Here is a 20,172-nt window from a genome sequence, read left to right on the forward strand (position 1 = left end):
TGTGTGTGTGTGTGTGTGTGTGTGTGTGTGTGTGTGTGTGTGAGCAGCAGGCTGTGTGTGTGTGTGTGTGTGTGTGTGTGTGTGTGTGTGTGTGTGTGGTGGGTAGGGGGGGGGGGGGGGCAGCTGTCTCTCTCAGATAGGACTGAAGGCCGAGCTAGGCAACTTTAGACTACTGGAAGGAAGGGAGGGAGGGAGGGAGCGAGAGAAGAGGGGGTGGAGGTGCTGGGAGTGAGAGAGGGAGGCAGAGAGGGAGGGTGGGAGGGAGGGGTGGGGGGAGGGATGGGGGGAGGTAGGGAGGGAGGGGTGGGGGGAGGGAGGGAGGGTGGGAGAGAGGGAGGGGTGGGGGGAGGGAGGGAGGGGTGGGGGGCAGCTGTCCTCTCAGATAGCCTCCTACAGCGGGGGCTTGAAGGCCAAGCTGGGCAGAAATAGCCCAGGTCTGCACAGGGGCCAGTGGCTAAACATAGCTGACAGGACCCCCCCCTCCCCCCCCGACAGACCCCCGCACAGCCCTGGCTTAATAAGGCAGCTGCACTGCTCTGACAAACTGGACATTTGTCATTAAAACCGGTTGGAACCGCATCAGCAGCAGCAACCCCCCAGTTGGCTCACACGGCCTTCCAGCACTGGGGGGCGCTGAGACTGAGGCTAACGGAGGCTAGGCTAACATAACATAGCTTACTGCTGCTGCTGGTCAGGCCAGGCCTAGCTAGGCTAACATAGCTTACTGCTGCTGCTGTTCAGGCTAGGCTAGGCTAGGCTAACATAGCTTACTGCTGCTGCTGGTCAGGCTAGGCCTGGCTAGGCTAACATAGCTTACTGCTGCTGCTGTTCAGGCTAGGCTAGGCTAGGCTAACATAGCTTACTGCTGCTGCTGGTCAGGCCAGGCTAGGCTAGGCTAACATAGCTTACTGCTGCTGCTGGTCAGGCTAGGCTAGGCTAGGCTAACATAGCTTACTGCTGCTGCTGGTCAGGCCAGGCTAGGCTAGGCTAACATAGCTTACTGCTGCTGCTGGTCAGGCTAGGCCTGGCTAGGCTAACATAGCTTACTGCTGCTGCTGGTCAGGCTAGGCTAGGCTAGGCTAACATAGCTTACTGCTGCTGCTGGTCAGGCTAGGCCTGGCTAGGCTAACATAGCTTACTGCTGCTGCTGGTCAGGCTAGGCTAGGCTTGGCTAACATAGCTTACTGCTGCTGCTGTTCAGGCTAGGCTTGGCTAACATAGCTTACTGCTGCTGCTGGTCAGGCTAGGCTAGGCTGACACAGCGTCACGATCGCCCTTGGAGGCAGGTTTGAACACTCCATCTTAACACTAGAACAGCCGTGCCTTTTTCACCTACCATAAGAGCCGCCTCGGGGGTCAAATTACCATAGTCTTTACAGTGGGAAGCTGCTACTTACACACAACGACCACTAGTTGGCCGCCTTGTAAATTAACCTGCCTAAAAAGTTATAAAATAGCTTTATACTAGCTCATCCTGAAAGTGTAAAGATACTGGGTGGTAGAACGCACATATCTAGGAAAAGTCATGAAAGGCGGGTACTGAAACACACCTCTCACACACACACACCTCACACACACTTCTCACACACACACCTCTCACACACACCTCTCACACACACACCTCACACACACACCTCTCACACACACACACCTCTCACACACACACCTCACATCCACTACCACACACACACACCTCACACACACACCTCTCACACACAAACAGATGCAGGGATTCCGAGGTTTCTTCATGAAGTTAGTTTTATTGCCATTTTTGTTTTTACTCAGATTCGGACAAGTGGATGTTTTAGCACAGAATCACAGTGAAGCATGACGATGGTTGTGTTCATCTGCTGGACGGAGGCCGATGGAACACAGAGTTCTACAGTCATGATAGTTGTGAGGTCATGACCCCATTGTGAGGTCATCGCAATGGAACACAGAGTTCTACAGTCACTGTTGTCAATAACTCTACTGATCGATCAACTAGTCTATGTTATGAATGGAAGACTTGCTGTTACATCTCACATGATATTACACAAGCACAATTTATCAAAGTTGAGTTGTGATGGTGCTACCTCAGCATGTCTTCTCTGGACAATATCCTTCTCCAAACAACTCCTCCTCATTATCATCATCATCATCATCATCACATTGTCTCTGATTAGATACAGTACTCGCTCTCTCCATCTCTCCATATCTCTCTCTCTCTCCATCTCTCTCTCGCTATCTTTCACACCAAGGAAATGAGAATAGCTGAGAGATGGAATCACGGTAGTCTGGAGATGACTCCGTCCTGGTGTACTAGTGTTGTTGTCTGGGTGTCTTGTTCATAGTTAGACGGATGGTTCCAGATGCTGTGAGCCATCTGGTCGTCATGGGAGCAGGCACTCCTAACAAGTGTTACTTCTCAATTTGCATAGCTTGTTTTGTTTGGGTCACTTAACATACTTATTAATCAGAATTATCAGATGATGATGATTCTTTATGCATCGTTCACAGTTATCAGGTGGAACACCAAACTGTACAGTTATAACACACAGTTATAATATTACCAGGATAATCTGTTTGTTTTGGGGTAGTTCCATAGAATATACAGTACAATCAGAGTTGGGTTAAAGTACCGTTATTATACAAAGGAGAGTTTATAATTTTTTGTTAGAGAATCTAAAATAGTTCACCGTTCCCCCAGAGATATCCGTTGGAGCAAAGATACTGTCCAGAGCAATTTGGCAGGGCGGAAATGATGACACCATACATATGGTTCAGGTAATGTACATTTCATAGTTTTTCTACATTTAATGACTACGTTTTACTGTCTCACCTTTAGACCAACCCAGGCTATAATGTAAAAAAAATGAAATAATGATAGTTAAAATATCTGCTGTTAGCATTAGCATTGTGTCCTCAAATGTGAGAGTGGCACTTAATGTTGTGTATCACTACCAACAATGTTAAAGTTGTATATATATTACTACCAACAATGTTAATGTTGTATATATCACTGCCAACAATGTTAATGTTGTATATATCACTACCAACAATGTTAAAGTTGTATATATCACTACCAACAATGTTAAAGTTGTATATATCACTACCAACAATGTTAAAGTTGTATATATATCACTACCAACAATGTTAAAGTTGTATATATATCACTACCAACAATGTTAAAGTTGTATATATATCACTACCAACAATGTTAATGTTGTGTAATACGACCACCAGGTTTAAAGGCGTCGAGCTCGACTGTCGCTCTGCGTTTAGGATGGAGTGTGTGTCGTGTGTGTCTCGTCTCCAAGTTTCAGAGTCAAGAACAGGTGTGTGACAGGTGACAGAGTGTCTTTGCCAGGTGTAGTTAGTTACAACCACCCAGGCAGGCAGTCCAGCAGCGACACACAGAACAGAGTCTGTCTTTAACAAAGGTCTGGATAACAAGTCTACTTCAAATAGACTTTGTGTTAAACATGAAGAAGTACTAAAAGTATTACAAATCATGATCGACGAAAATATCTTCCGAAAATTGTCTTTGAATGCTTAATTTTTTAAATATAAAATGTACTTTGTAAAACTGTTGTTGTTGTTGTTGTGCGGACCAAATGAAAAGGTCGATTATTAAAAAGGAACTTGGTGGTCGGAGCTCTGGGTGGTCGGAAGGAAATACTGTAATTAATTAAACACACAGATAATCTAACGACTACTCTTAATTAACACTTGAGCACTTATGATATTACAAACCAAAAATCCCTTTGAGTGGCCGGACCTCCCCTAGCGCATGACAGCGCTCTTCCCCTTTTAGAAATCTTCATCATCATCATCATCATCATCATCAAAATTACATACTGCATCAAACGTCTTAAAATATAACACACATTAAAGATATTCAATATATATATTTTTTATACTGTATGTATAAGCAAAATAAAAGCCTTCACAAAATAAATCTCTGATTCATTTTACAATATGTAAAACAAAACAAAAACTGTTATTCTAACACGATTCAAAAGTGCTAGCGAGTTTATTTTACAACAATGTGCAAATGTAGTTTTTGTAGCCTTGCATTATTTCGTAATATTTGTACATTCTAATAATTTGTCACTATTTTGATTTTTCCCCCCAAATGAATCATTTGTGTTTTTCCCGTGTCATGGTTTATAAACGGCAGAGTTCCCAGAGTTAGCTTAGCTTCAAGACCGCGCCTCAGAACAGCTGGAAGGATTTGGCTATAGTCAGATTTGACAATCGGGTTTCTAGATTTAAGACAAACGACATAAGGCAACGCTTGGCGTCTGTGTACACCTCCCTCTCCTCTCTGACAGCGGCGTGGTCACAGGGGATACTGCCCTATGGCCCTCTGGGTAATACTGAGTGGAGGCGGCCTGGCGGATCGCCTTACAGCCTCCTGGCTCTGTCTGTCTGTCTGTCTGGCTGCTGGGACCAGCAGCTGGTGGGGGGGGGGCAGCGTCTTACCAGGGGTAGACCCAATACTGACTCACTAAGAGTCTATTAGACTGAATACTGACTCACGGAGAGTCTATTAGACCCAATACTGACACACTGAAACTCTATTAGACCCAATACTGACTCACTGATAGGGCTTTCACACCGGCAGTTCCGAACGCCGGTTCGCGTTCGGAAACCTCCGAACGTTGGCGCTGTCTGGCGAACGAGCCCGCGTTCATACCAGTGTATCTTTCGCCAGACAGCGCCAACGTTCGGAGGTTTCCGAACGCGAACGCGAACCGGTGTTCGGAACTGCCGGTGTGAAAGCCCTATCAGACTATTAGACTCAATACTGACTAATACTGACTCAATGAGACTCTATTAGACTCAATACTGACTAATACTGACTCAATGAGACTCTATTAGACTCAATACTGACTCACTGAGACTCAATACTGACTCACTGAAACTCTATTAGACTCAATTCTGACATCTACTCACTGAAACTCTAGTGGATTCAATACTTCTTCTTCGTCTACTCAGTGGACACTGGTTCTGTTCAGATCTGTCGGTTCTGTTCAGATCTGTCGGTTCTACTGGATTCAATACTGATCAATTTGTACAGTTTTTTTTCAGATTCTCATCGACGTTGTGATTGTAATTGACGTAGTCAGGGTTATTATCACTGATGTTCTGTTTTTCCTGACTGGTCTCTCTCTTTCTTATCAAGAGAAGACGACGTCATCAGGACTTCTCAGTCCCAAACCGGTTGATACTGGACTGGACGTGACCTCTGACCTCTACACTGTCTGCTTACTAGACGTGTTCAAACCGCCAGGACCACAGTCTGGTGCTAGCCAGGACCACAGTCTGGTGCTAGCCAGATATGGACAAGGATACTCCGTTTGGCACTTAAATCAATCTTTAATTATGTCTAAAACACAGGTCTGAGGAGGGCGGCCATCTTGAAAGACACATTACACACACACACACGCTCAACGCTCAAAGACATCACTTTGACAGGTTTGGCAACTATTATAACATACTATTATAACAACTATTATAACATATTATTATAACAACTATTATAGCAGCTTTAACTATTATAATAACTATTATAACATATTATTATAAGAACTATTATAGCAGCTTTAACTATTATAACAACTATTATAACAGCTTTAACTATTATAACAACTATTATAACAGCTTTAACTATTATAACAACTATTATAACAGCTTTAACTATTATAACAACTATTATAACAACTATTATAACAGCTTTAACTATTATAACAACTACTATAACATATTATTATAACAACTATTATAACAGCTTTAACTATTATAACAACTATTATAACAACTATTATAACAACTATTATAACAGCTTTAACTATTATAACAGCTTTAGGGCCAATAGAAGACAGGCTTCAACTAATAAAGTGTATCTATACGGCAAATCGCGCCAAATGTAAATAAATACCTAAATCTATATACTGTATGTTTTTGTTCATATACATAGCATATTGTTATTGTATTCCAATGGTCATATAATACTTGACAAATTAAGCGTTTTATGTAAGAAGCCAAGATAATAATAATAATAATAATAATTCATTGGATTTATATAGCGCTTTTCCGAGGCTCAAAGACGCTGAAGATCTACTGTATTAAACTTTTGAGCAAGAAAAGGAGGATTTAGGAAAGTTAGAATACTAGAATGAATACACAATCCCTCCTCCCTGACGCGTGTGTGTGTCTGCAGTAATGTGCCAGTCCAAGGGGCCATGTGACCTGCCAGTCTTGAAGCTAGCCAATAGGAACTCTGCCAGTAGGTGAGGTGGTGACACCCATGTACGCATGACTGAGGCCTGGGAGAGTAGCTGGTGGAGGCGGAGCCAGTGTGTGTGTGTGTGTGTGTGTGTGTGTGTGTGTGTGCCGTAGTCAGGTCAACCCAACACAACAAACACACACACACACACGCACACACACACACACACACCCTCCAAAAACAAGGTGGTGCATAACCACTCCATCAAAAACAACCAAAATCAGGACATTGATAACCAACATCCAAGATGGAGAATAATTCTAGAACCCATATTGAATTATAAGATATTTTTGGTTAAAGTTCTAGAACGTTGTGAAACAAACGACAATCCTACGGTCATAATTGGTCATAACAATGAATTTCTACTGTCTGTCTGTCTGTCTGTCTGTCTGTCTGAGTGTCAACAAACCCAGATGAATAAAACACATCCAGGTGGAGACACGGTTGTTGTTGTTGTTGTTGTTGTTGTTGGTGCACCACCTTGCCCTGGGAGGGGTAGCTAGCTAGTCAGGCTCTGGCTGTGGAGGAGGGTCTCTCAGGTCTACATCACGCTTTCGAAGATGATGACCTTGTTGTCCTCCGTGCCGGGGGAGAGGGAGGCCAGGCTCTTGATGTCGGGGGCCATGTACTCCAGGTGGTGGGCGCTCCACACGGGCTGGGTCAGCATCTCATACCGCTGAGGGGCGGAGAAGAAGAAGAAACAAGAAAACATGTTTGTTACTTCCTTTTTTAAAATTATTATTTTTTCTGAGTGGGGCAGTCCCACTCATATTTTTTTCATTTTTATTGGACAGACACAGTGAAGACAGGCAGGAAAGTAAGGAGAAGAAGGGAGAGAGGGCATGTCAGCAGGCCATGGGGCCGGATTCTAACCCATGCCGACATGGGAATATGTGTGCACTGTAGACCACGGTGCTAGACCACTGGACCACCCCAGACCACACATGTTTGTTACTTCAGTTAAACCACAACAATCACACAGGTCACACGCAACAGACCTAGGACACATCTACTACCACCTAGACCTAGGACAAATCTCTTACCACCTAGACCTAGGACACATCTACTACCACCTAGACCTAGGACACATCTCTTACCACCTAGACCTAGGACACATCTCTTACCACCTAGACCTAGGACACATCTACTACCACCTAGACCTAGGACACATCTCTTACCACCTGGACCTAGGACACATCTCTTACCACCTAGACCTAGGACACATCTCTTACCACCTAGACCTAGGACACATCTCCTACCACCTAGACCTAGGACACATCTCTTACCACCTAGACCTAGGACACATCTACTACCACCTAGACCTAGGACACATCTACTACCACCTAGACCTAGGACACATCTACTACCACCTAGACCTAGGACACATCTACTACCACCTAGACCTAGGACACATCTACTAAAATCTATTAAAATCTAATTTCATTTATTTTCTTTGGTTTTTCTTTATTTTTTTTGTTTTGTTTTTTGTTATTATGATGTCTGTATGTATACAATGGTGACAATTGTCCAAATATGATTTTTGTGTCGGACCCCAGGAAGACTAGCTAATGTCATAGCGTTAGCTAATGGGGATCCTAATAAACCGAGAGAGAGAGAAACACTCTATTTCTCAGTGTGGACATAAAACTGTTTGTGTGATTAACAGGCCCTGACTGGCCTCTGACCTCTGACCCTGTTCTGGTCCTATGGGGACAGACTGGGTGAACAGTAGCTTTCCCACCATCACATTTTACATTCCAAAGTTGAAAGATCTTCGCCACGTTTATCCAAGTCTAAATCAGGCTGATGCTCAGGCCTGGAGTGGTCCGGTGGTCTGGTACCATGGCCTGGGGTGGTCCAGTGGTCTAGCACCATGGCCTGGGGTGGTCCAGTGGTCTAGCACCATGGCCTGGGGTGGTCCGGTGGTCCTGGGGTGGTCCAGTGGTCTAGGACCATGGCCTGGGGTGGTCCAGTGGTCTGGTACCATGGCCTGGGGTGGTCCAGTGGTCCTGGGGTGGTCCAGTGGTCTAGGACCATGGCCTGGGGTGGTCCAGTGGTCTAGGACCATGGCCTGGGGTGATCCAGTGGTCTGGTACCATGGCCTGGGGTGGTCCAGTGGTCTAGCACCATGGCCTGGGGTGGTCCAGTGGTCTAGCACCATGGCCTGGGGTGGTCCAGTGGTCTAGCACCATGGCCTGGGGTGGTCCAGGGGTCTGGTACCATGGCCTGGAGTGGTCCGGTGGTCCTGGGGTGGTCCAGTGGTCTGGTACCATGGCCTGGGGTGGTCCAGTGGTCCTGGGGTGGTCCAGTGGTCTAGCACCATGGCCTGGGGTGGTCCAGTGGTCTGGTACCATGGCCTGGGGTGGTCCAGTGGTCTGGTACCATGGCCTGGGGTGGTCCAGTGGTCTAGGACCATGGCCTGGGGTGGTCCAGTGGTCTAGTACCATGGCCTGGGGTGGTCCGGTGGTCTAGCACCATGGCCTGGGGTGGTCCAGTGGTCTAGCACCATGGCCTGGGGTGGTCCAGTGGTCCTGGGGTGGTCCAGTGGTCTAGGACCATGGCCTGACCTGTCTGAACCAGCACAGATCCTTCTGCTTGTTTATAAAGCTCTCACTGGCACAGCACCAGAATATGTTCAGACCTTTTGCTAGCATATCAGCCCAATAGAGCTCTCAGGTCTTCTGCTAGCATATCAGCCCAATAGAGCTCTCAGGTCTTCTGCTAGCATATCAGCCCAATAGAGCTCTCAGGTCTTCTGCTAGCATATCAGCCCAATAGAGCTCTCAGGTCTTCTGCTAGCATATCAGCCCAATAGAGCTCTCAGGTCTTCTGACGCTGGTTTTCTCTGTGTACCACATAGATTTGGTGAGGCTGTGTTCTCATTTTATGCTCCAGATTGTGTCTCACTGCCAGTTTACATTAGGGATGCAACCTCAGCACATTATGTTCAAGTCAAGACTATAAACCCATCTTTTTAATATTGCCTTTAAATGACTAAATAATTAAATGATTATATAATGATTGGAGCACTTTGAGCTGCAACGTTTGTGGCTTTCTCTCTTGTATTATGTTTTATTTGTGTTTCTTCCTTGCTCTGTAAAGCACTTTGTGACCCTTGGTCTGGGAAAGGTGCTGTATAAATACATTTTACTTACTTTCACTTTACTTACAGGAAAAGCGCTATCCAAATAAAAAGTTATGATTATGATTATGATTCTTACTGACCTGTTTGAAGGTGCCCTTGGCTCTGAAGAGCTTGTAGAGCACGCTGACGGGGATGCAGAGCATGGAGGACAGCGCCATGCACCAGCCGATCACCTCCCCCCACCACGGGTACACATACTGCTTGTTGTACGTCAGGGGCTTGTAGTTAATCAGGTGGAACAGGAAGATGCCCTGTGGACCAGAGGAGGGTTGTGTGTTAGAAGCAGCACTCGAGTTGAGGGGGGATGAAGGGGGATGGCATCCCCCCCTAAAATAAAAACAGTCAAAATCATCCCCCTTCTAAAACTGCCATCCCCCCCTTTCCATCCCTTATGTCATTTTTACCAAGTCACTGACACTGAAGTCACTGACGCTGTGGGGATGCTAAAATTGTCCCCATGATCAAATCCACCATCCCCCCTGATTTTCTGGTTAGGAGTCATCTAATCTATATGAATAAACATTCTAGCTATATATAATCATCTAACTATAACAAATGGATATTCCATAACATCTACGGTGCTTAATCATGAAAGCTATGGTGCTAAGCTACGGTGCTACACTGGCTACCAGTCTCTCAGAGAATTGAATTCAAAGTACTCCTAATTGCAACCAAATCACAAAATTGTCTTGGACCAACATTTTTATATTTTTATATTTAATGCTGTATGTAAAGCACTTTGAATTGCCCCTGTTGTATGAAATGTGCTATACAAATAAACTTGCTATGGTACTAGGGTTGCCACCTTTCAGTCAGAGAAATAAGGGACACCCCTCACAGTAGGGGCCCCGCTCCTCGGGACCACGACCACCACGGGCCCAAGGGCGGGGTGGGGGCGCCAGTGCTAGTAAATCATAAGTTAAACATCGTTTCAATAAAGCCTTAAGGGCTGCCAAGTTTCACCAAAAGTTTGGAGTGAGATTTTTTGGCGGTGGAGCGACCCAAAACTGTGCACGTTTTGGCAGCGGCGGCCCCTCTCTCCCACACAATTATTTGTGCTAGTTTCCTGCAATTTTACATGTTGTTCATAATAAACCAGCACAAGAAATAAACATAATTGGAACATTTGATAAAACAAGACAAATTCAGACAATATATCATATTTATGTAAGTCTTAATAAACAAATACAGTAGCCTACAGAGTCTAAAAGAAAATTGGGCCCCATCAACAGGACTCAGCCCCTTGGTCAGCAGCAGAAAGACCCTTGGTCAGCAGAAAGACCCGTTGATGGGGTAAATTTTTCTTTTAGAGTCTGTAGGCTACTGTATTTGTTTATTAAGATTTCATAAATATGATATATTGTCAGAATTTTTTTCTTTTATAAAATGTTATTATTTATTATTTTCATTTCTTGTGCTGGTTTATTATGAACAACATGTAAAATTGCAGGAAACTAGCACAAATAATTGGGTGGGAGAGAGGGGCCGCCGCTGCCAAAACGTGCACAGTTTTGGGTCGCTCCACCGCCAAAAAATCTCACTCCAAACTTTTGGTGAAACTTGGCAGCCCTATGGTGCTAAGCTATGGTGTAACCTTTGGTACGAACCAATTTCTCTAAGCTACGGTGCTAAACACGACTTACCATGCAAACACATGGAGTGATAAAAGACCAGCACCACTTCATCCAGGGCATGGGCCGGTAGCCAATCATACGAGCGATGTCGTCCATGAACCTGTCAGCACCTGGAGGACAACAGCAAAAGGTCACGACCTCTGACCCTGACCTCTAACCCTAACCTCTCCTACTCAAGGAAAGATGTCGGACGTAGAAACAGAATGAGTAGAACAGGGTTGGACAACTCTGAGAACAGAACACAGCACTGTGGCTAGTTCACCCAAAATGGCCGACATGGAATTGTCCTGTAGATTCCAAACCTTGTTCTCAAGATGGCCGCTGGTCCAGTACACCACTATGGAGTGTCTGTTCTACTCATTGTGTTTCCACTCACACAGCACCATACAGCATACTACAATTATTGTTTGTAACACATGATGTCATAATTTAAATGGATCAATTAGATGATTCAACTTTATTGTGATGGCAGAGTTACAAGAACCAGGCAACGAAATGCAGTTTAGCATCTAACCAGAAGTGCAAGTAAGTAGTGATACAAAACATGATAGTGATATCATAGGTACAGTATGGCAGGTACGCTAGTTAGAGGTATACAGGAGAGGATAGTAGTAAGATATGTACAGCTATGGTATCTATGTACAGATACCTCAAGATACCTCTGCTAGAGTACATGACAGCCATAGTTGTAAAGTACTGTGTGTGTGTGTGTGTGTGTGTGTGAGTGTGTGTGTGTGTGAGTGTGCGTGTGTGTGTGTGTGAGTATGTGTGAGTGTGTGTGTGTGTGTGTGTGTGTGTGTGAGTATGTGTGAGTGTGTGTGTGTGTGTGTGTGTGTGAGTATGTGTGAGTGTGTGTGTGTGTGTGCGTATGTCCTGTGTGTGTGTGTGAGTGTGTGTGTGTGTGTGGTGTGTGAGTATGTGTAGTGTGTGTGTGTGTGTGTGTGTGGTGTGTGTGTGTGTGTGTGTGTGTGTGTGTGTGAGGGTCACATGGGCGACTGTGTCTGTGTGTGTGTGTGTGTGTGTGTGTGTGTGTGTGTGTGTGAGAGTGTCTTACCATAGACCCAGGAGACAACTATGCATTCCCAGAATGCTTGCCACAGCAGGGTCATACCACTGGCAGAGTAGTAGTCAAACAGCTGGAAGACATACATCCCTCCCTGAGGACACACACACACACACACACACACACACACACACACCTGGGATGAGAAACACTGATCACTAATAACATGGGTCATGGATATGAGGGGCCGTATCATCTATAACAGAATCAGACATCTACTGATATGTAGTATATGATATATCACCATATCAGACTTGTCTACTGATATCTGTACGTGACACAGTCTGATCATTTGGTCCACATGTCGGCAACCAATCAAAATGTTCAGACTTTTCTTTTGAAACGCGGAACTATGTTTCAACGTTGTTGAGAATCACAACACAAACTCGCTAGTCAAGCCAAAATGCTGCAACAACGCAATGGATTGGGTGAGTAATCCCCACTGCTACCTAGTTAACTAGAAGACTACTTTACATTGTTACCTAGTTAACTAGAACACTACTTTACATTGTTACCTAGTTAACTAGAACACTACTTTACATTGTTACCTAGTTAACTATAACACTACTTTACATTGTTACCTAGTTAACTAGAACACTACTTTACATTGTTACCTAGTTAACTAGAACACTACTTTACATTGTTACCTAGTTAACTAGAACACTACTTTACATTGTTACCTAGTTAACTAGAACACTACTTTACATTGTTACCTAGTTAACTAGAACACTACTTTACATTGTTACCTAGAACACTACTTTACATTGCTACCTAGTTAACTAGAACACTACTTTACATTGTTACCTAGTTAACTAGAACACTACTTTACATTGTTACCTAGTTAACTAGAACACTACTTTACATTGTTACCTAGAACACTACTTGACATTGTTACCTAGTTAACTAGAACACTACTTTACATTGTTACCTAGTTAACTAGAACACTACGGTACTTTACATTGTTACCTAGTTAACTAGAACACTACTTTACATTGTTACCTAGTTAACTAGAACACTACTTTACATTGTTACCTAGTTAACTAGAACACTACTTTACATTGTTACCTATTTAACTAGAACACTACTTTACATTGTTACCTAGTTAACTCGAACACTACTTTACATTGTTAGCAGGCTCACAAAACAAGCAGTGTTAGCTGACTAGCGATGTGTCGTTGGTTTTCAACAACGCAGAAATGTATTCACATTTTTGGAAAGAAAAGTCAGATCATTACATCAGATCCCGACATGAGGACCAAATGACCAGACTGTGTCACGTATGATATATCACCATGGCAACTATAACAGAACCAGTGTGGCTGCTGGCCAATGGGAGGCTCATCTGTGTGACCATGGAGAGATCTATAATGAAGCTTACCTGTGTGACCATGGAGATATCTATAATGAAGCACAGTAAACAGCAGATCAGCACGGCGATCTCACGACGCCAGCGTATGTAATACTTTGACGGAAACAGGTCAAGAATCCCAGTTACAAAACCCTCCACTCCCACAAACTGGAGAGAGGAGAGGAGAGAGAGAAGAGAGAGAGAAAAGAGAGATAAAAGAAACATTAGACATTCATTCTTTTTAAATTTATTTTTATTTCCACACTTGCTTTGGCAATGTAAACGTGAATGTAAATGTTTCCATGCCAATAAAACCCTTTAAATTTAAACTGAAATTAGAGATGTTAGAGACCTGCCAGCTATCTGTCATTGACTGTGACAGACACTGAGACTATCCTGTTAGATCTAGATTAAACCTACTGAGACTATCCTGTCTCCTAGATCTAGATTAAACCTACTGAGACTATCCTGTTATCTAGATTAAACCTACTGAGACTATCCTGTTATCTAGATTAAACCTACTGAGACTATCCTGTTAGATCTAGATTAAACCTACTGAGACTATCCTGTTAGATCTAGATTAAACCTACGGAGACTATCCTGTTAGACCTAGATTAAACCTACTGAGACTATCCTGTTAGATCTAGATTACATCTACTGAGACTATCCTGTTATCTAGATTAAACAGACTATTCTGGGAGGTGTGATGTCCCCCAGTGCAGGCCAACACCCTCCTGTCATGTCAAATCAAAATGGCGGACAGTGAGCTAGAGAGCTGCTCGCGTCTCCTCAGTGTAATCAGTCTCTGGCGGTGTTCCAGAACGCGTTCTTGCACCCTCTATAGAGCTCCTCCCTGCTTGGTACGTGCTCGAAATAGACCGCAAGAACGCATTCTGGAACACAGCCAGGGTCTTCCTTTATGGCTCCTTGAAGGAAAACAATAATAATAATAATAATAATAATAATAATAATAATAATAATAACAACAAGAATACTACTACTACTACTAATAATAATAGATAAAAAATAAAATAATAATAATAACAATACTACTACTACTACTAATAATAATAATAATACAAAACAAGTATAATAGTAATAAGAATACTAATAACAACAACAATAATAATGCTACTACTACTACTAATAAAATAAAATAATAATAATAATAGTAATAATAGTAATAATAATAATAATATTAATATTAATAATAGCTTTATTTGCCATGCAATCAACTTGTCAGTCAATTGTTGGAATGTGGTATTTTCTGCTCTAAGCACAAGGTCAACCACAGCCCCTGGAGCAATTAGGGTAAAGTTAAGTGCCTTGCTCAAGGGCACATGCAGCTCCCTCCTGAGGCGGGGATCGAACCAGTGACCTTCTGATTGCTAACCGGCCTCTAACCTCTAGGCTACCTGCCTCTCTAACCTCTAGACTACCTGCCTCTCTAACCTCTAGACTACCTGCCTCTCTAACCTCTAGACTACCTGCCTCTCTAGCCTCTAGACTACCTGCCTCTCTAACCTCTAAGCTACCTGACCCCTAACCTCTAGACTACCTGCCTCTCTAACCTCTAGACTACCTGCCTCTCTAACCTCTAGACTACCTGCCTCTCTAACCTCTAGGCTACCTGCCTCTCTAACCTCTAGACTACCTGCCTCTCTAACCTCTAGGCTACCTGCCTCTCTAATCTCTAGGCTACCTGCCTCTCTAACCTCTAGACTACCTTCCTATCTAACCTCTAGACTACCTGCCTCTCTAACCTCTAGACTACCTGCCTCTCTAACCTCTAAGCTACCTGACCCCTAACCTCTAGACTACCTGCCTCTCTAACCTCTAGACTACCTGCCTCTCTAACCTCTAGGCTACCTGCCTCTCTAACCTCTAGGCTACCTGCCTCTCTAACCTCTAGACTACCTGCCTCTCTAACCTCTAGACTACTACTACTACTAGACTAATACTATTGTGATTGAATGTGGACCGGTACCATCCAGTACCATACGTGGGTGGATACCATACGTACCTGGCTGTCCAGGCCCAGCAGCAGCAGCATGAAGAAGAACAGGGCGGCCCAGAACGGCGCCGCGGGCATCATGGACACGGCCTTAGGGTACGCTATGAAGGCTAGGCCTGGACCTGAGGAGAGGAGCAGGGTCAGGGGTCAGGGGTCAGGGCTGCACGCCAGGCTCTCCACACACACACACACACACACACACTCACACACACACACACACACACACACACTGCACTGAACACACAGACATACATACAGCACTGCACAGAGGGGGGAGAAAGAGAGAGAGAGGGAGAGGGGGGAGGGGGAGAGAGGGGAGGCGGGTGGGCAGGTGTGTGTGGGGGGGGGGAGAGGGGGTAGAGAGGGTAGAGCAGATAGCGAGAGAAAAAAAGAGAGAGAGAGAAAAAGAGAGAGGTAGAGAGAGAGAGCGAGAGAGGTAAAAGCAGATAGTGAGAGAGAAAGAGAGAAAAAGAGAGAGGTAGAGAGAGAGAGAAAGAGAGAGGTTGAGAGGTAGAGCAGATAGCGAGAGAGAAAGAGAGAGAGAAAAAAATAGAGAGAAAGAGAGAGATGGCGAGAAAGAGAGAGAGGGAAAGAAACAGGTAGAGAGGTAGAAAGAGAGCAGAGGTAGAGAGAGAGAGAAAGAGAGGTAGAGAGCGAGAGAAAGAGAGGTAGAGAGCAAGAGAAAGAGAGGTAGAGAGAGAGAGAGAGAGAGAGAGAGGTAGAGAGAGGTAGAGAGAGAGAGAGAAAGAGAGGTAGAGAGAGAGAGAAAGAGAGGTAGAGAGAGAGAAAGAGAGGTAGAGAGTGAGAGAAAGAGAGGTAGAGAGAGATAGGTAGAGAGCGAGAGAAAGAGAGGTAGAGAGAAAGAGAGGTAGAGAGAGAGAGAAAGAGAGGTAGAGAGAGAGAGAGAAAGAGAGGTAGAGAAAGAGAGGTAGAGAGAGAGGTAGAGAAAGAGAGGTAGAGAGAGAGGTAGAGAAAGAGAGGTAGAGAGTGAGAGAAAGAGAGGTAGAGAGTGAGAGAAAGAGAGAACGAGAGGTAGAGAGAGAGGTAGAGAGAGAGAGAGAAAGAGGTAGACAGAGAGAGAAAGAGAGGTAGAGAGAGAGAGGGAGAAAGAGAGAAAGAGAGGTAGAGAGGTAGAGAGGTAGAGAGAGAGAGAGGCACCTGAGGGGGTGCTGTTGTGTAAAGCTGGTGTAGGGAGGTGTACTACTTCCTGGTTCATATGTCTGATCTGGTGCTTGGTGTTCTCTGTCCCTAGTGAGTGTTGTTGTGTTCTTGTGTTGTTGTGGTGTTGTGGTGTTGTGTTCGCGCATTCCGTCAACTTCACAGGGTGCAGGATTAGTGGTTAAATGCGTGTTTGGGTGTGTGGGGCTGGAGGTATGAGCATTATGGCCGTTTGAGTTTCTAAACAGCTACGAGGGGTGGCTGAGGTCATGCTCGCTAGCCTTTATATCACTCTATTGTTAGTGAGGTACTTTCACACTAAGCAATGAGGGTCATGCCTTTTGATGACGCCGATGAGACGTTCGATTAATAAATATACTGTATGTAGGAGCTAAAGATTAATAAATATCTGTAGGAGCTAAAGATTAATAAATATATGTAGGCGCTAAAGATTAATCAATATATGTAGGCGCTTAAGTGATATTTATATAAATGGGGTGAATGCCACACGACCAAACGTGTTAACTTAGATACTTGGTAGTTGTGTATAGTGGACCAAGTTTAAATGGCTTATTTAAACTTGTGTAGTTTAATTTGACTATTAGTAACATTGTTATAAAATCACTAGAGTTGCACTGCCTATCCATGGTGCGATCCTTAATAGGTCTCACACATCGCAGGTCGTTTTTCTTACATTTGTGACACGGTCGGGTGAAAAGACCAAAAAGCTACTTAAAAAAGGTTTTCTGTTTTATTAATATACATATTACGAAAGTTGAAGTGTTGAAGAGCCCACTTGATATAACAAACAACAGTTTTAGCATCACTAAATACTTAGAATTTGTGATTTGGATTCACTGTATCGTCTGTCGTAGGCTACTGGGTTAGTGATACACGGCTTGTAAACAAACGTACGTTTTAAGACGTGTTCAAGTTCAAAAGCCAGGACTGTGTGATCATCTAGTTATGTGTAATTATGTGTTTTTAGCATGTTGATGTTCTATTAGCATGTTGTGACGTGCTAAACATGGCAGTTAGATGTTCATAGCGATGTTCTTTCTTAGCTGCTAGCTAGCTAGCTACCAACACGATGGCGTCTGTTTTGATTCAGACCGAGTTTCTCCGGTATTGTGGTTTGAGGTGGACCAACATTCAAATAAGCATATCTTCTTCAACTATTTTTTATGTATGATTCAATCATCATTTGAAAGCTGAAAACAACTGAAAAATGACTGTGCCCTACTTGGGGACTTTTTCACCAGACCCTGTCACGTTTTTACACTGGGAAATGAATTCAGCTGCCGTAACCTAGCGACCTTGTTCGTGGCGATAACTGATATTAAATATGACCTATACACTACACTCGTCTAGACAAGAGAGAGGCGGTCAGTAAAATGATTCCTATTTGTTCTGAGTGTGAATCTGAATCTGCTACAACTATACAAATTTCACTATAGCGTATATACAGTAAATTTGGATTATAGTTGTGCATAAGATGGCAGGTTTTTTCATTTCCAACTTAGCTAGACAATAAGGAGGTGATGGTAGGAGATGTTCAGATGTAATTGTCTTGATGACTGAGGGAGCGTAGATGAGATCTAGACCTCCACCACTAAGCATGGCAGCACCACCACTGCTGCCAGGTTCATACACAGAAAACAATAAAAAAAAAAAAAAAAAAAAAAAACTTGGAAAAAACATAAATATGTTTTGCTAAATTGCTATCGGTATGTTTGTAGCGTATGGGGTAGCTATGGTAGTCACGGGCCTGCTGTGCTGGGCTACCCTCCTCCTCTGGCAGGAGAGAGACTCAGACACGGTTACCAGATCTCTCTTGATGTGGACACACAGTTAAACGGATAAATTAGTTCCTAAAGAGTTAATGTTTTATTGTGTTTTGGGTTTAGTAAGGTTAGATTTTTGGAGGGGCCTACGGCTACAGTTTGTTGGTCGATCAATTCTGATACAGAACATCTTCACTGCTGGACTTCTCTGCACCTGTCTGTCTGTCTGTCTGTCTGCTGGGCCAGGCTAGCAGTCTCTGGTGCTAGGCTGGGCTGGGCTGGGCTAGGCTGGATTAAGGTGTAAATGCTGTCGTTAGATAACAGATTGTTTACCTTCAACAGTAGTCAGCTCCAGGACCCCTCTTGCAAGCGAGATGCGCACATCTCAAGAGGCAAAGTTCCTGGTTAAATAATCCTTAAATTAATACTTAAAAAATCGGAAAAATATAATAGATATAATATAGAGATAATAATATAGATATAAATGAACTGATGTCAATCACAAAGTCAGGTCATAGAAATGGGACGGAGCAACAGAAATGGCAGCCCTGTTAAAGGAGAAGGGTGAGGGGGTTGGTTGGTTGTTTTTCTCGATTGTAACAAACTTGGCAAAAAAGGAAATCTGACGAATCTGAAAACAAGTCTAACGCAGAACCAAGCAGACCAGACCCAGACTCATTACTGTAACACACACACACACACACACACACACACACACGCACACGCACGCACGCACGCACGCACACACACACACACACACACACACACACACACACACAATAGAAAGCTTCAAACAAGCACGCTCCTAACACACACACACACACACACGCATACACACACACACACTCACACACACACACACACACACACACACACACACACACACTCTTGCAAACACATGCTGCATACAATCACATGAACACACAAACATACACATACTGCATACTACATAACTGCACACACTCATTCACACACTCGCATACCAGCACACACACACACACACACACACACACACACACACACACACACACACACACACACACTAACTGCACTCAGGTAGTACCAGTATAGTAGATGTTGAGTGGTACGTTGTGCAGATGAGAGTAACGCAGGCGTGATCTATGACTACGGTCTCTCTGGGTGTATCAATGTCCTTGTCACCGCTCTCTCCCTCCCTCTCTCTCTCTCTCTTTCTCTCTCTTTCTCTCCCCCTCCCTCCCTCCCCTTCTCTCTCCTTCTCTCCCTCCCTCTCTCCCTCCTTCTCTCTCTCCCTCCTTCTCTCCCTCCCTCTCTCCTTCTCTCCCTCCTTCTCACCCTCTCTCTCTCTCTCCCTCTCCCTCCTTCTCTCCCTCCGCGTGTGAGCAGGCATCAACACATGGACTTTAGCTCAATATTGATGTCACTACCCTCGTGATGCTAACGCTAACTCTGTGACCTTCCCGCAGACGTGGATGTCAGAGTACCCTGCTAGCGGCTAGCTGCTAGCGGTTAGCTGCTGCTGTACATATTCCCAGTAACACTATCTGGATGCCCTACTGCTGATGTCCCCTGATGCCTGCTGAGATGTGGCTGCTCACACACCCTCCTCAGTTCACTGTACACTAGTTCACTCTGTCTCTGTACACTCCTTTACTCTGTATACTATTTTACTCTGTCTCTGTACACTCCTTTACTCTGTATACTATTTTACTCTGTCTTTGTAGACTCCACTACAAAGATACAAAGGCTACGTCTGTATCTGAATGACGCAGC

The 20,172-nt window shown here is 44.1% G+C and overlaps 1 protein-coding gene across 1 annotated transcript in view; it reads right to left on the minus strand.

The window, feature by feature from the left end:
- Positions 1-6,815: 6,815 nt before the first annotated feature.
- The window catches only part of slc6a8 (solute carrier family 6 member 8), a gene marked incomplete at its 3' end in the record, with an annotated part of 57,137 nt that continues 43,780 nt past the window's right edge, over positions 6,816-20,172 (minus strand). The window contains exons 8-13 of the mRNA XM_080526113.1: positions 15,488-15,600; positions 13,495-13,632; positions 12,108-12,210; positions 11,063-11,163; positions 9,500-9,670; positions 6,816-6,950 (exon numbers count right to left, since the gene is read on the minus strand). Of these exons, the coding sequence (XP_080382239.1) occupies positions 6,816-6,950; positions 9,500-9,670; positions 11,063-11,163; positions 12,108-12,210; positions 13,495-13,632; positions 15,488-15,600 (761 nt within the window). The remainder of the gene's footprint in view (positions 6,951-9,499; positions 9,671-11,062; positions 11,164-12,107; positions 12,211-13,494; positions 13,633-15,487; positions 15,601-20,172) is intronic.

Source organism: Nansenia antarctica (assembly GCF_963989245.1).
Source record: "Nansenia antarctica genome assembly, chromosome: 3".
Taxonomy (NCBI): Eukaryota; Metazoa; Chordata; class Actinopteri; order Argentiniformes; family Microstomatidae; genus Nansenia; species Nansenia antarctica.